The 16,711-nt window shown below is 48.8% G+C and overlaps 1 protein-coding gene across 1 annotated transcript; it reads right to left on the minus strand.

Moving 5' to 3' along the window:
• Positions 1-571: 571 nt before the first annotated feature.
• Positions 572-8,308, minus strand: LOC113840376 (uncharacterized). Its single transcript, XM_072031389.1, has 3 exons — positions 7,075-8,308; positions 5,957-6,942; positions 572-687 (listed from the first exon to the last, which is right to left on the minus strand). Exons 1-3 carry the CDS (start codon positions 7,329-7,331, stop codon positions 572-574), a joined length of 1,359 nt encoding a protein of 452 aa, XP_071887490.1. The 5' UTR covers positions 7,332-8,308.
• Positions 8,309-16,711: the final 8,403 nt, after the last annotated feature.

Below are 16,711 nucleotides of genomic sequence, written 5' to 3' on the forward strand. Positions count from 1 at the left end.
CTGCATTTCAGTGGCTCACCAGATGAAAATACCTCTGAGCACTGATGTAAACATTTGAATAAGGCTAGCCAGAAATCTGAGCTCATGCTTGATTAGCTAGATTCTAACAAACTTCTCATGTTTGGACAGCATCTTCTGTAGCCCAGGGAAGATGCAATTAAAAACATATTCCTGCAATTCCTGCCCATTAAGTCAGATCCCAAACATTGTTTTGCATGCACTTACTATGAAAATTATGAATACAGTGTGTGAAGGGCTTTATCCATATTGCCCTCTGATCCCATGAAGAGGGGGATCCCTCTGATCTTATGCTGGCACTAAGTAATGGCAGCTCTGTTCATCTCTGTCACAGGCAGACTGCCTTTCATGCGTTTGGATAGAGAGCTGGGAAACTAGAACAAGTAGATGGACTTTGTGCAGTTTTCCTTTTTTTTTTTTTTTTTTTTTTTTGACATCCAGCGGCCGCTGGATGGCGGTAAGGTTACCATCTCGTTCACGAATACATTCTAACAAGCCTCACACTTCGGTTTTAGAAGAACCAGAAAATTGACAAAACAAAGTGACAACAGAGTCATTTCAAAGGACCTGTAAAAGCACTACAAGTGCTTTCAGATGCCTGACAGCATGTAGGGCAGTGTTCATTGATTATCCAGTCATCTTTATGCCTTTGATTTCTGAAGTGCCATGCTGAAAGCAAGAGAGACAAAAACATAGTACAGCACTTTCAGGAACTTTAACACCAACATTTCACGCTATATCTCTCTGGCCTTAGGGAACTGTTATCTGTTTCTGAAGATTATTAGCAAGGCATTCAGATTTACTTCTAAAAGAGTTGCTGCTAATTTTTTGTTATGTTGGCGGAAGGTTTGAGTTACAACTGAAGGACTAGAAGGGTGTATGGCTACTTGATTCTCTTGATGAAGCCATGTGGTGGTACAGTTGAAACTGGGCATGACAAAGAATCTTGCCATCTTCAGTACCTGAAGTGGAGAGAAATATTTATATGTTGTCTCAAACTATGTAGGGCTGAGTCATGAGGATTTTTATTGCATTTCTCCTGCAGCCCCTTCTTTAACTGCTACCTGCTTTCAACAAGTTACAAAACCCTTAATTTGAGCTCCATCTGTGTCGTGGTTTAACCCGGCCGGCAGCCAAACACCACGCAGCCGTTCGCTCACCCTCCCCCCTCCCTCTCTGGGACGGGGGAGAGAAATGGAAAGTGAAGCCCGTGAGTTGAGATAAAGACAGTTTAATAAGACAGGAAAATACTAATAACCAAATAATAATAACAAAATAATAATAATAATAATAATAATAATAATAATAATAATAATAATAATAATAATAATAATAATAATAATAATACAATGGTGATAATAGGAAAGTAATAATAATATGTACAAACAAGTGATGCACAATGCAATTGCTCACCACTCGCTGACCGATGCCCAGCCTAACCCTGAGCAGTCCGGCCCCCTCCCCCCGGCTAGCCACCCCTATATATTGTTTAGCATGACGTCAGATGGTATGGAATACCCCTTTGGCTAGTTTGGGTCACCTGTCCTGGGTCTGTCCCCTCCCAGCTTTTACTGCACCCCCAGCCTGCCCGCTGGCAGGACAGAGCAAAAGGCTGAAATGTCCTTGGCTTGGTATAAGCACTGCTCTGCAACAATTAAAACATCGGGGTGTTATCAGCACTCTTCTCATCCTAAGCCAAAACACAGCATTCCACCAGCTATTAGGAAGAAAATTAAGTCTGTTCTAACTGAAACCAAGACAACGTGGTATTTGATTTTGTAATCTAAGCAGCTTTCCAGGGAAATCATTCTTGAAGCTGCTGATGCCAGGCAGTTTGATCTGCTTTTGAGGGGCAAGTCAGAGCTGACAAGTATTTCACCTGCTGGGTACCTGGACTGCCCAGAAGTCTCCAGTCATGAAAAGGGAGTGTACGGATTATAGATCCAGAAGGAAGCAGAAGGGAGGGTGGTGAGTCCCCTCTCTCATGCCTGCTATACTGGCTGGGAAGTGGTTTGGGTGAATGCACGCAACGCCTGGGTAGTGTCAGCATGCCTCTCACAACAGACAACCAACAGGTTAAGGTGTGTTACTTAGCTCTGCAGCAATGCCCAGAAAAACATAAAGTCAGGACATTCAGAAAGTCTGAAGCAGTCATGAATATCACTGTGATTCAGTTAACTAGATCCTGAGTGCTTGATCCTTTTCAAGCCTCTTCAGAATTCTGGTTTAAAATTACTTTTCTCAGCTCTATTTCCTCAGACTTTCAGCAGATTCAGAAGACTTTTAGCAGGGGAACAGAGTCACTTTGCCAAAGCATTATTTGAAATGTACAGGCTTTCAGAAAGGATTACCAGCCTGTATATGTAATCAATATAAGAAAAGACTGAGCACTTAAGGGATCATTTTTGGCTGTCTGTTTAAATGCTTGCTCCTACAAAGCAGATACACATACAGGCATTGAAGCATCTAAAAGTTATAAATATTTATTTTACTACCCCTTAATTTTTCTAAAATCAGACACTAAGGAACTCAATAAATATTAACCTGTGCACCTTTACTTTAGTGTAATCACAAATGTAACAGCCTGCTTGTTCTTACTAAAAGTGTGCATTGCTTTACTATGGACAGGGAATTTGAGAAAAGAGGCTAGTTTATTGAACTTTTTGAATGGAGAGACTTGGTGATTGTATATAAAACCCTACACTGTATTGTATTGTATTTAATAAACAGACATGGCCAAAAGATCATTGGGAATGAATGCGGTTTTAGAACACTAGATAGTAGTGGAATGTGGTTCTCTTTTAAGTGACTATTCTTCTGAGAATATCATAACATCATTTTAAATATTTTTTAACCTCTGGAATAGGTCTTCATTTTGCAAGCAGTTCTGTATTCTGCAATCAATCTAAGTTCAAGCTTGCTGGGTACCTAATACCTTTGAGAGAATTATGTTCAGTGTGACTTTCAAAGTATTTACAGAATGTCTGCCCCAACACCTAAGGAAGCTGTGTTTGTTGTGGTATATAGCTAAGCAGCAAGCTGCCACAGAGATTTGGGTACCCAAAGCAATCTTAATGCCATGCTGCTTTGAGCCAATATATCCTTCTACTTAACCTGCTCTCAGTTTTTGATTCTGTCTCTTTGCTATAAGTGGACACTTCTAAGTGCTTCTATTTATGTATTTTTGACACCTGCAGAACAGTTGTGGCTCTTTGACAAATTAACAAAGATAAAAATTGTAGTTGGAAGGATCCTTTGGGCAAGAGAGGGAATAGTTAGATTTTACTGAGCTTTTGACTCAGACTGGACTGTTTGGCTCTTTTGACAGAGCTAGCTGTGTACAAAAGGGGACACACTTGATGAAACAAATGTTAGCTAATTACATCATAGTCCTCTTTAATATTTCATTTGAAAGACCTGCCATACTGTCAGAAATCTGTTGTATAAAAAAAAATATTAGTTTATATTTCTAAAAATCTGAACGTTAAGCCGACCATTTCTGGATTATATAGACATGTTTTAAAGCACTCATGCCTGGAGAATTTTGAAAGCAAGTCTAAAACAAAACTACACATGGATTAAATTACCTTAAGGAATAAAGATGACATTTCTAATCAATAGCAACTCCACATTGTGTGTGTGGTGGTGATGAGGATGGGAGGGGGATGCATTCACACTGTTGCAATGTGCAGTAGATACTCATCAAGTTTTTTCTGCACAGCATTGTAAAAATTGAAGCACATGATGCCTGCATGGCAAAAGTTGGTGTTTCATTCTGAGCAGCTCAGGTAACATGTCACACATCTCTTTGGTTCCTTCTTGTTTGTTCAGGGACTTTATTTTAAAGATATGTATACAGACATTGCATAAGTTCTGATCTTGAAAACTGATACTTGTAAAAAATAGACTTCTGATGTTCCAGTGGAAGAATGCTCACTTTGCAAGTGAAATTCAGGATGATGACTAACTTTACAAAACTCTCTTGAATATTGTGTGTTGGGGGAACACCTGTACCATTGAGCCAAGTCATCCAAACTAGACCAGTACTGGCAAAGGGAAGAGACAGACAACATCTCCCTCTAGACAGCAGCCTTCTAGGCATAGCATCTAGGATGCCAGAGCTGAAAGAATGCTCTGCAAATTTGCAGGAAAAAGGCCTGGAACATGTACTGGTACTGCAATACTGTTATACCGAGGTGAGGTATATTACCTTGTCAGTGTCCACGGTCGTGTTGCACAAGCAGAGATCGTACTGTATAGAAAACACAACTCAGGGTCCTGAGGAATGCAACATGCTGGAAAATGTGCAAAAATGTCACAAAGTGGCATGAATGATAATCCATTTTAACTTCAATCCTAAAAAATGAAGGTTTTCTCCTATCAATACATGGGCATTAAAAGCTTAGATTCAAGCTGGAAGTATTGATAGAGACGTGTGGACTGCATGCAGGATGATACTCAACTGGAATTGTACAATAAAAACTGCAATCAGAAGTTCTTTCCTAATGAAGTCTGCTGTGAAAATATCAAAGCAGAAGGGCAACGTGGGATATTTTACAGGGGAAAGTAATTGGAAGCTTATCCAAATTCCGTAGAAGTATACATCCCTGGGTTTCACTGAGATGAAATGGGTCACAGCTACTTACACATGCAAATACATGTGCATATTCAGGTTTTTATGGTGTTTTGAACCCCAAAGCTAGAAATATCTTCCCAGATCCCAGCAGCAGAGATACAAGCCTGGAGCTGGCTAAAACATGCTTTCAGGGTGAAAAAAGATAACAGAGGAATAATACCTGGCTTATGCAGAAGAAACATACATATTCAGAGTATAAAACAGAGTTGTAGATTAATGAGAAAAGGGCAAGAATTAAAAGCATATGAGCAAATCAGAGAATCAGAGAATCACGGAATTGTCTAGGTTGGAAGAGACCTCCAAGATGACCTAGTCCAACCTCTGACCTAACACTAACAAGTCCTCCACTAAATCATAAGCTCTACATCCAAACATTTTTTAAAGACCTCCAGGGATGGTGACTCCACCACTTCCCTGGGCAGCCCGTTCCAATGCCTAACATCCCTCTCAGTAAAGAAGTTCTTCCTAATGTCCAACCTAAAACACCTCTGGTGCAACTCTCCACTGAGAGTGCTGCAAACCTCCCTGCAGCACTTCCAGTGAGGCCTCACAAAGGCAGAGCAGAGGGGGGCAATCCCCTCCCTCCCCTGCTGGCCACGCTGCTTTTGATGTAGCCCAGGAGGCAGCTGGTCTTCTGGGCCGCAAGCATGCCCTGCTGGCTCACGTCGAGCTGCTCATCCAACAGAACCCCCAAATCCCTCTCCACAGGGCTGCTGTCAGGGAGTTCCTCTCGTGTCTGGTATTGCTCCGACACAGGTGCAGCACCTGGTGCTTGGACTTGTTGAACCCAGGCACCCCCTGGCACCAAACCTCCCGCTGGGAGCAGCTGCAGAGCTGCAGGCCTGCGGCTGGGCAGCACGCGCTGTCAGGGGGAGCACAGCAGTGGGGCCGGGCACCTGGGGAGGGGAGGGGAGCGCCGAGACAAACACCCCAGCCCTCCTGGCCAAGGGCGGCATCGCCGTGCCCCAACCCCACCACACCTCACAGCGGGCACGCCAGGAGGCGGTGGGCACAGCAGCGGGAAGAGGGGGAGATGGCAGTAGGGCTGGGGATGGCGACACCAAATACATTGTTAGCTACACTGAGACTTTATATACATATGATTTATTTTCTACATTGTATTTCCTGAGGGCCTTCCGTGTACCCCACCCGCTGGCCCGGCCCTCTTGTGGCCAGCTCCTGGGGCGCTGCCCTAGTGTTGCCGGCGGGGTGGCCTCTTCTTGGCTGCTGGAGAAGAGGCCTGGGAGGTGGGGGCCCTCCTCTTCAGGGCTCGCCGGGGCCCCCTTTGGGGATGGTCCCTGCCCTGGTCTGCTGTGGAGGCTCCAGGCACAGCCTCCTGTGTCTCCTCCTGGGGCGCTTCTTGGTTCCTGGGGACAAGAACCACGCTGGAGGGGGCCTGGCTGCGACTCCCTTGAAGGGCAGCACTGGAGCCGCCCGCGAGTTCGTCTGTGCTGCCTCGAGCAGCGTTGTTGGAGGGCTCTGGACCAGGACCAGGAGGCCCCTCTCGGGAGGCAGAAGGCCTGGGGCCAGCTGCGGGGCTGCCTGCCTGTCCCATGGCAGCACGGGAGCCCTCCAGGCCCAGCAGGCGGTGGGCCACCCAGCTGCACCGCTGCACGGTGATGCTGATGAGCCGGTGCACAAAGGTGGCTGCGTGCTCCGGCATGGAAAGCTGCAGCAGCTGGACCAGGCGATCTTCATCCAGCCCCAGGAGGCCCACGGCGGAGGTGAGGAGGTCTTCCACCATTTGCGCCTCCGCATGGTCATCCCCATGGATGTGCCTCAGCTCCTGGCGCAGCCAGGGCAGCACGGGATGGATCAGCGTTGGGTGGTCTCGGAAAAGGGAGGCCCAAACTTCAGGCTGGAGGCCTCCCACAAGAGCCGGCCCTGCAGCTGATGGCGGAGATGCTGCAGGGTGGTGACGGGGGTTGGTGGTGGCTGCGCGGCCACGAGCTCTCCCTGCCGGCTGGGTGATGAGAGACGCTTCTGCCGGCGCTGGGATGATGAGCTCCTCAAATTCGTTGTCTGCCCGCACCGAGTGCACGATGGAGCTGACCCTCCTCTTGCAGAGGGGGCACTCGGGCTTGCTCTCCACCCACTGCTGGATGCATCGGAAGCAGAACTGGTGGAGACATGGCATCACGTAGCCCACGTTGTCCCAGGTGTCAAGGCAAATGGGGCAGCGGCTCTCCAGCGCCGTGGCCATGCTCTCCAGCTGCTGCAGTGGGCTGCGTGGAGCAGGGGATGAGGGGCTGCTCCTCCTCACTGCTGCTGCACCAGCAGCTGTCACGCTGCAAAAGGCAGAGAAGAGGCCACGGTCATCGGCTGCTGTGGGGGCAGCTGCAAGAGCTGTGCAGGTCCCCAGAGGAGGAAAGCCTTCCAGCTGCCCAGGGCCCAGGGCAAGGTGTCCCCACCGCGCTTACCTCTGCTGCTGCGAGCGCTCCTCCTGGGTCTCCCGACGGCCCGAACGACGCAGGGCCGTGGAAGAAGCTCTGATGGCTCTGGGAAGGGCACTGAGAGCTGCTGCAGCAACTCCCAGGGCACGACACCAGCACCAAGGCCAACCTCGCTCCTCACTCCAGACCTCACGCAACCGCTCAGCCGGAGTGCAGGCACTAGCCGGCACGGTGGGACTCTGCGCCCGCATATGAGCAGCCAGGGCCACGCAGTCACAATCCATTGCTCACAGACGTCACAGTCCATCGCTTGGAGACGCCACCAGCCACCCGTAGGAGGTATCCCAAGAGCCCATCCTCACCTCGGCAGCTCTCTGGCCCCAAATTCTGAGCCTCCCGGAATGCTCGTGTCCACTCCATGCCCCCCAACTTTTGTCTTGTCCGTGGCACTGGTGTTTCCCAGCAGGCCGGGGTCCCTGGCTGTGCCTTCCCAGGGCCCCGTCCCAGTCACCTTGGCTACGCCATGTGTCTTCAAGCACATACAGCAGGAGGGTCCGTTCGATCACAGCTCGGGCCTGCCTCTCAGGCTGCGCCACACAGTCCCTCCAGTCCTGCCCATGCCCCAGCACTGCTGGCCTGCCCTCTGGGCTCCCGTGCTTCCTCCCACGCTGGGTGGAAGTCAGCCCTCTGCTTGCTCCCGGGGACTTTCTCCCGTCTGTCTTTACTCGCTGGGGAAAGCAGGGCTGATGGTGTCCTCTGCTCAGCATCAGGCCTCACCCAGGCACTGCGTCCTTTGTAGGGTCCTGGGCAGGAGAAGGCAACCAGGGCTGGCTCAGCATGGCTCAGAAGAGGTTTAGGGGCACCTAACAGCACGCCCTGGTGCCTTTGGGGAAGGCATCAAGGAAACAGGGCCTGGCTCCTCACAGCAGTGCCTGGTGAGAGAGGGAGGGGCAGTGGCATCAGATGGAACTGGACAGCTTCAGGCTGGATATAAGGGAAACAAAAGCACAAGGATCATTAAGCACCGGAAGGAGTGGCTGTCCGGAAAGGCTGTGGGACCCCTGGGCAGAGAGGATTTCAAGACCTGAGTATGCATGACCCTGAGCCTCCAGGTATAACTTCAGTGCTGACCATGTGCTGAGCCAGTGGGGCTGGAGTACAGACCTCCTCAAGCCCCTTGCAGCAGGCGTGCTTCTGGGCTTTGGTGATTGCTACGAAACATGGAAGGTAGCAGCTGTGTGTGGAAGCTTCTGGAAGGGCTGGCTGAGGAGGCCCCATAAGCACAGCAGGTAGTGGTGGCACCCACACTACAACTTCATTGAGATCACAGCACAGCTGTGTTCAGCTTCTCAGGATGCCCAATCAGGGAAATAAAAGCCCAGATGAACGCAAAGGCAGAGAAGAGTGTGACAAGGTTTAATGACTTAAATCTTTTCAAATATCATAAATCTAATGAAATTTTATATCTACCCATTTTTAGGGTAGAGTTAGTTTACATATACGGAAGACGTTCTTTACTCTGCAAGTGGTAAGGCATTGGAACAAGAGCAAGAGAGGGTATTCCCAACAACAAGTTTAGAAATAGCTGATTTTTCACAGTTTCTCCCCAGTGCCTCACATTAACAGTTGTGGCTACAGGTAGTCATCTTCCTTGTAAAAGATGGGAAGATTGCAGAGGAAGACAGTGGCAGGCTAATGTGGCAAGTAGAGGCTGCTGGTGGACTCAGAACCCTGACTTTACTGTTCAAGGAGTCTACAGCCTAGTCTTCAGAAAAGTGCTTCAGTGGCACATCCATATTCAGAAAACACCATCCTGGAAATGGATATTGTCAAGGCTCTGAGACCCATGTGTAAGACAAAAGGATTTATTAGGTGCGGAAGAGCATAGTTTAAGATCCCACCTGCATTTGCTGCTTGTTCCTTTCATCTGCTAGAGCAAATCTTCCAGACACAAATAAGGACCATGTAAAGCCATCTGTAAATCTGTCACCAACACTTGAGTTTGACATCATCTATTTCAAAGTGCCTCAATACTCATTTCATGCCTTCATCCTCTTAAATATTCTGTATTTGTGGGGCTTTCTCATCAATGCCAGCTAAAATTCAAGTCTCATTGTAAAGTTTTTATCACTCAGCTGTGCATATCAACACAAAATGTGGCCCCATGACTTCTGCATACAGAAAACAAAGTACTAACCATATGACATTTAAGTAGTCCTCCAACAATCAGCTGTTTAAATTTTATTTCACACATCTATACCATAGAAGCTCATATTTAATATTTCTATCATCCTTATTTCTTACTTGAAGAAGGAAAGATCTGGTAACACTTAAAAAATAAAATTCTAAAACCAAAAAGGGAGCTTAAAGAGGGTCCCATTAGATTTAATTTTACCTTTTCCAGCTGTAAGATGACATCTGTCTAATTTAGCCACTCTAAATCCAAAGTGGTCAATTTTATTCATAGCTTACTTGGCAGGCTATCAATGTTTTCATTTATGTCAAACCCCATTTCACTATGGCAGTACTCCAAGGGATTGTCAATACCAAAGACCACTTAAATATGCTGTGTTCCTGTAGCACCTTAGTTTAGTCTTCAAGCAAACAAGATCTGGATGTCAATAACTGCACTTTCTTTACATGCAAGGTTCATTCTACTTTCAATATGGCAGTAGTTTCCCTGCAAGGTCTGGCAGTTACTACTGGAGAGTGTGCCAAAAAAAATAAATAAATCCCGTCATCCATATTTCAGTTGTGAAGTTTACAACAAGAATGACCACCAGCACCATGCAAAGATCTGCTCCAGGACCCCAGTGCTTGGCTGTCAGCAAGATACTGCTTCCAGTGAAATCCCTTCCCTTGTATTTTCTTACATCCAAGATCACTCAGAAAGCCTTTGGCTGACATTTTTATTGTGTTAATAGAGGTAAATACAGCTCTGCTCTGCCTTTTGTATTTTCTTAACTCTGCTTAAGGGAGACCATCCTGGTATAGCACCAGGCTCTGAGACACTACAGGGAAGATGGGTATGGGGTTTATTTCCTCAGCCAATTCAATCTCTAGTCTTTTCTTCATTCCTATCCCATGTCCACTGGAACAGTGACACGAGGATAGCTAAGGAATCTGCAGGAGTTGGCAAGATATCCACAATCATGTTGAGGACAAGGTAAAAGGACAGCCTTTTTGCAGACACTGTAAACTTTCTGTGTTATGGTGCTTGAAACAGTGAAGCAGTTCTCCACAGTAAGGTCTGTCAAGTACAAGTTCTTTGATCTTTTGGAGTCCTTGTATTTCATGTTCACTGCCAGTCATTGCAGATGTGATGCAGCTGTTATGAGGAAGTCATGTAGCTGTGATACAGAAATTATGCAGATTTTTAGGGCTCAATTTCAGGGCTCAATTTTAGGGCCAGTCCTCTTTAATGCTTTTGGAAATGATCATGACACAGGAGTGAAATGCACACCAAGGAAGTTTGCTGATGATAATAAATTTGTAGGAGCTGCTGAATTCCTTGAGGGTAAAGAGGTCTTGCAGAGAGATCTTCATAGATTAGAGGGCTGAGCAATCACCAATAGTAAGAAATTTTACAAGAGGAAATGCTGGATTCTGTACCAGAGACAGGATAATCCTGGCTATATTTACAGACTGGGGGATGATAACCTGGGAAACAGCCTTACGGAAAGGGATCTGAGAACTTTTGGTCAATGGTGAAATGTATATGAGCCAGCAGTGTACCCTGGCAGCCAAAAGGGCCAACTGTACCATGGGATGCATCAGGCACAGCACTGTTCGCTGGTCGAGGGAAAGGGATTGTCCTGCTCTGATCTGCTATGGTGTGGCCTCACCTCGAATACTGTGTGCAACTTTGGGCACCACAATGTAAGAACATATATGACATAAAACTATTCCAGAGCCTCCAAAGAAGAGCAACAAAGATAGTGAAGGGCCTGGAGGGGAAGGTGTTTAAGGAACAGGGTTCCTTGGTTTGTTCAGCCCCGAGCAGAGCAGGCTGAGGGGAGGCCTCATGGCAGCCTGCAGCTCCCTCATGAGGGGAGCAGAGGGGCAGGCACTGAGCTCTGCTCTCTGGGGACAGCGACAGGACCCGAGGGAACGGCATGGAGCTGGGACAGGGGAGGGTCAGGCTGGGGGTTAGGGAAAGGCTTTTCCTAACTGATAGCATGGTCAGGCACTGAAACAGGCTGCCCAGGGAAGTGGTCATGGTCCCAAGCCTACTGGAGTTCAAGAAGCATTTAGACAATGCTCTCAGACATATCATTTAATTTTTAGGTAGTCCCGTATGAAGCCAGGAGGTGATCCATGTAGGTCCCATCCAACGGAGGATATTTTATGATTCTTTGCACATCAACAGCTCTCTACTGCAAGGCTGAATGATCCTATTGAACAACATAACTTCTTTTCCAGAGAAGAGAGAGCAAGACAGTCCAGAAAAGAGAGCAAGATAGAGGCAATTCCAGCTCAGTTGTACTAGTCACTCAAATTTTTTTTTTGTCATAAGACAGTAAGTGCATATGTGTGTGTGGACGTTATTGCTCATTTGTCTGTTCTTCAGTTTTCTTAATGCATCAGCTCCTGCAACTGGTAAACTATCAGTTTTCCTGGATTAACACGGATAAGAACCACAAGAACCATAAAGGCCTACCATCATGTTCATGCTGGTACAAAAATTAAAAATAATCTCTTGACCATGTTCAAAATAAAATTGCATGTTAATTAACCAGATTAATGTAATTGTCAAGAGGCTTTGCTAAAACACCTACTTCTGGTAGCCATCTGAAATGGAATCTTACAATCTCTACAGTGATATTCAAGTACGAGGTTCATTTAATTAATTAAGCAATTAGAGCACAGTGCATTTCCTTCAGATTAATGGCAAATTGAGAAAGCTGATAGCATTTTTACCTTGGGCCATTAACCCCAGCAGCACTTAGTCATCTTTTACTGGAAATACTGTTTAAGAATACAGTATTTCCTTGTTTGAAACAGTTTTCTTGTTTGTTTCCCAGAGTTACAGACACTGTGTTCTGAGGCTATCTGCCTTCCCCTACTCTCCCAGAATAAAAAGATCACAGGATCATAGGATTGTTCAACAGCCCAGAGGTGGAAGATATCTTGAAAGATCATCTGGTCCAAAGGCAAAAGGTGCCTAGATGGGGTTATCTACCAGTCTGTCCATTCACATCTGGAAACTCTACAGTGATGAATAACTTCATCACATCCCTAGGAAGGGGATGATCTTACGAAGTATCATCACCTTCATAGAATGTTAGAACCATAGATTGGTTTGGGTTGGAAGGGACCTTAAAAAGGACCTAATTCCCCTTCTTCCCCTGCCATGGGCAGGGACACCTCCCACTAGAACAGGATACTCAAAGCCCTATCTAACCTAGCCTTGAACACTTCCAGGGGTGGGGCATACACAGCTTCTCTGGGCAACTTGTTCTGGTGCCTTACCACCCGCAGAGTAAAGAATGTCTTTTGTATACCTCATATAAATCTACCCTCGGTATATTTGGCCGGTGCCATATCTGCAAGCAGCACAAAGTGTATCCTCCTGGTCTGGACGGAATCACGTAAGGCCAAGAGACCAAAGCTTTGGAGGTCTCTTCAGATCTCCTGGATTGGCTTTACGTGGATGACTCTGAGCTGGTTGACAGATGTGCCTTTTCTACACTTGACAACCTGCCTGTGGTTGTGATCATCAGAAAATAATTCTGCTTCACTGACAGTTTTCCCATCTCCTCAGCTGGGTCACCGGTTGCTCCAGCATGTAGCTTCTAGTCATCAATAGGCCTCAGTTTCCTCTTCCTTCAGTCACAGTCATTTCTGCTTCCTGGTCATATCTGCTTATATTTCCCTGATTGGGCATCCTGAGAAGCTGAACACAGCTGTGCTGTGATCTCAATGAAGTTGTAGTGTGGGTGCCACCACTACCTGCTGTGCTTATGGGGCCTCCTCAGCCAGCCCTTCCAGAAGCTTCCACACACAGCTGCTACCTTCCATGTTTCGTAGCAATCACCAAAGCCCAGAAGCACGCCTGCTGCAAGGGGCTTGAGGAGGTCTGTACTCCAGCCCCACTGGCTCAGCACATGGTCAGCACTGAAGTTATACCTGGAGGCTCAGGGTCATGCATACTCAGGTCTTGAAATCCTCTCTGCCCAGGGGTCCCACAGCCTTTCCGGACAGCCACTCCTTCCGGTGCTTAATGATCCTTGTGCTTTTGTTTCCCTTATATCCAGCCTGAAGCTGTCCAGTTCCATCTGATGCCACTGCCCCTCCCTCTCTCACCAGGCACTGCTGTGAGGAGCCAGGCCCTGTTTCCTTGATGCCTTCCCCAAAGGCACCAGAGCGTGCTGTTAGGTGCCCCTAAACCTCTTCTGAGCCATGCTGAGCCAGCCCTGGTTGCCTTCTCCTGCCCAGGACCCTACAAAGGACACAGTGCCTGGGTGAGGCCTGATGCTGAGCAGAGGGCACCATCAGCCCTGCTCTCCCCAGCGAGTAAAGACAGACGGGAGAAAGTCCCCGGGAGCAAGAAGAGGGCTGACTTCCACCCAGTGTGGGAGGAAACACGGGAGCCCAGAGGGCAGGCCAGCAGTGCTGGGGCATGGGCAGGACTGGAGGGACTGTGTGGTGCAGCCAGTACAAAGCTGTCCTTCGCTATGAGCCTGGCAGTGTGATACTCCTGGGCTAGAGGGCTAGGGGTCGGGATGCAGGGGAAGCCCTGGCGAGGGTGCTGCTACACCACGGGGTCTGGAGACGAGGAGAGGAGACGCAGCAAGACTTGGATGTGTGCAAGAGCAGCAGCACGGGCCTCTCTGCGCATCCTGTGGGCTCAGCCAGACGCACGCGTGCTGGCTCCGTGCCCTCAGGCTAACCCATGTCAAGCGCAAGCGCACGCACCCTGACCTCAGCGCTCACCCCAAGCAGCGCCCACAGCTGAGCTGGGACCCAAGCACTACATCCATCCCAGTTCAAGGGGCCACAGGGACTGAACACAAAAAGCTGCCAGGAAAAGTGGCTGTGTCCTGTGGTGTCTCCATGGCGGCATCTGGGTGCAACCCCTTTCACCAAATGGAGACGCAAAGCTTGGGGCTGGAAGCAGCCGGATTCCGCACCTGGGAAGGGGCAATCCTGGCTATATGTACAGACTGGGGGACGAGATGCTGGAGAGCAGCCCCAAAGAGAGGAATCTGCAGGTTTTGATTGACAGCAAGCTGTTAACCCAGGACAGTGGTCACAGCACCAAGCCTGACGGTGTTCAAGAAGTGTTAGGACAATGCTCTCAGACACACAGTCTGCTTTTATTTGATCTTTTTTTGGGGTAGTCCTTTGGGGACTAGGAGTTGCACTCAATGATCCTTGTGGGTCCCTTCCACCTCACATATTCTATGATAGAAACAGCCAGAGGCCACTCTCACCTTTTAGACTCACTGCAGCACACTGTATTCTTCTAGAAAGGCAACATCAATTAACCCCTGAATACCGATCTGCCCCTAAAACTCCTATGGAAATGGGCCACACAATCCAATAACTAATTTATTCTTTAATCATTTAGATCACCTTCATAGAATCAGAGAATCTTGGGTTGGACGGGATATTAAAGATCATCCCCCTGGGGCGCAATAACCCCAAGCAGAACTACAGGCTGGGAGATGAGTGCTTGGAGAGCTGCCAGGCAGAGAAGGACCTGGGAGTGATGGTTGATAGTCGGCTGAGTATGAGCCAGCAGTGTGCTCAGGTGGCCAAGAAGGCCAACAGCATCCTGGCTTGTACCAGAAGCAGTGTGGCCAGCAGGGCTAGGGAGGTGATCGTGCCCCTGTACTTGGCTCTGGTGAGGCCGCACCTCGAGTGCTGTGTTCAGTTTTGGGCCCCTCACTACAAGAAGGACATGGAGGTGCTCGAGCGAGTCCAGAGAAGGGTGACGAAGCTGGTGAGGGGCCTGAAAAACAAGTCTTACGAGGAGCGGCTGAGGGAGCTGGGCTTGTTCAGCCTGGAGAAAAGGAGGCTCAGGGGCGACCTTATCGCTCTCTACAGGTACCTTAAAGGAGGCTGTAGTGAGGTGGGGGTTGGTCTGTTCTCCCGCGTGCCTGGTGGCAGGATGAGGGGGAATGGGCTAAAGTTGCGCCAGGGGAGGTTTAGGTTGGATGTTAGGAAGAACTTCTTTACCGAAAGGGTTGTGAGGCATTGGAACGGGCTGCCCAGGGAAGTGGTGGAGTCACCATCCCCGCAGGTCTTTAAAAGACGTTGAGATGTAGAGCTTAGGGATATGGTTTAGTGGAGGACTTGTTAGTGTTAGGTCAGAGGTTGGACTCGATGATCTTGAGGCCTCTTCCAACCTATGTGATTCTGTGATTCTGTGATCTAATTCCCCTCCTCTTTGTCTTGCCATGATCAGGGACACCTCCCATCAGACCAGGTTGCCCAAAGCCTCATCCAGCCTGGCCTTGAACACTTCCAGAGACAGGGCATCCACAGCTTCTCTGGGCAACTCGTACCAGTGCCTCACGGCCCGCAGAGTAAAGAACGTCTTCCTTATATCTCATCTAAACCTACCCTCTGTTATGAGGTCTGCCCGGAGCCTGCTCTTCTCCACACTAAACGTTCCCAACTCCCTCAGCCTGCCTTTGTAGAAAGGGTACTCCGGATCCTTCATCATCTCTGTGGCCTCCTCTGGACTCATTTGAATGCATCCCTGTCTTTCTTTTCCTGGGGGGGCCCCAGAGCTGAACGCAGTGCTCCAGGTGGGGTCTCACGAGAGCAGAGCAGAGGGGGACAATCACCTCCCCAGCCCTGCTGGCCACACTGCTTTTGGTGCAGCCAGAATACGGTTGGCTTTCTGGGCTGCAAGCACACAGTGCTGCCTCATGGTGAGCTTCTCGTCAACCACCACCCCCAGGTCCTTCTCCTCTGGGCTGCTCCCAATCCATTCTCTGCCCGAGCTCTCTTTATCCTTGGCATTGCCCCAGCTCGGATGCAGGACCTCGCACTTAGCCTTGTGGAACCCCATGATGGTCACACAGGCCCACCCCTCCTGCCTGTCCAGGTCCCTCTGGATGGCATGCCTTCCCTACAGCGTGTCATCCCTTCCCACACAGCTCGGTGGCATTGGCAAACTAGCGGAGGGTGCACTCGATCCCACTGTCCGTGTCACCAACACAGATGTTAAACAGCGCCGGTGCCATATTAGCAAGCAGCACAAAGTGTATTTCCTCCTGGTCTGGACGGTATCACACAAGAGGCCTAAGCTTTGGAGGCCACTTCAGATCTCCTGGATTGGCCTTAGGTGGAAGACCTGGAGCTGGTTGACAGATGTGCCTTTTCTACACTTGGTAACCTGGCTGTGCTCATGGTCATCAGACAATATTTCTGTGGTGCTGGACCGTGGGCAGGACTGGAGGGACTGTGTGGTGCAGCCCGAGAGGCAGGCCCGAGCTGTGATCGAACGGACCCTCCTGCTGTATGTGCTTGAAGACACATGGCGTAGCCAAGGTGACCGGGACGGGGCCCTGGGAAGGCACAGCCAGGGACCCCGGCCTGCTGGGAAACACCAGTGCCACGGACAAGACAAAAGTTGGGGGGCATGGAGTGGACACGAGCATTGCGGGAGGCTCAGAATTTGGGGCCAGAGAGCTGCCGAGGTGAGGAT

Source organism: Anas platyrhynchos, chromosome Z, assembly GCF_047663525.1.
Source record: "Anas platyrhynchos isolate ZD024472 breed Pekin duck chromosome Z, IASCAAS_PekinDuck_T2T, whole genome shotgun sequence".
NCBI classification, from domain to species: domain Eukaryota; kingdom Metazoa; phylum Chordata; class Aves; order Anseriformes; family Anatidae; genus Anas; species Anas platyrhynchos.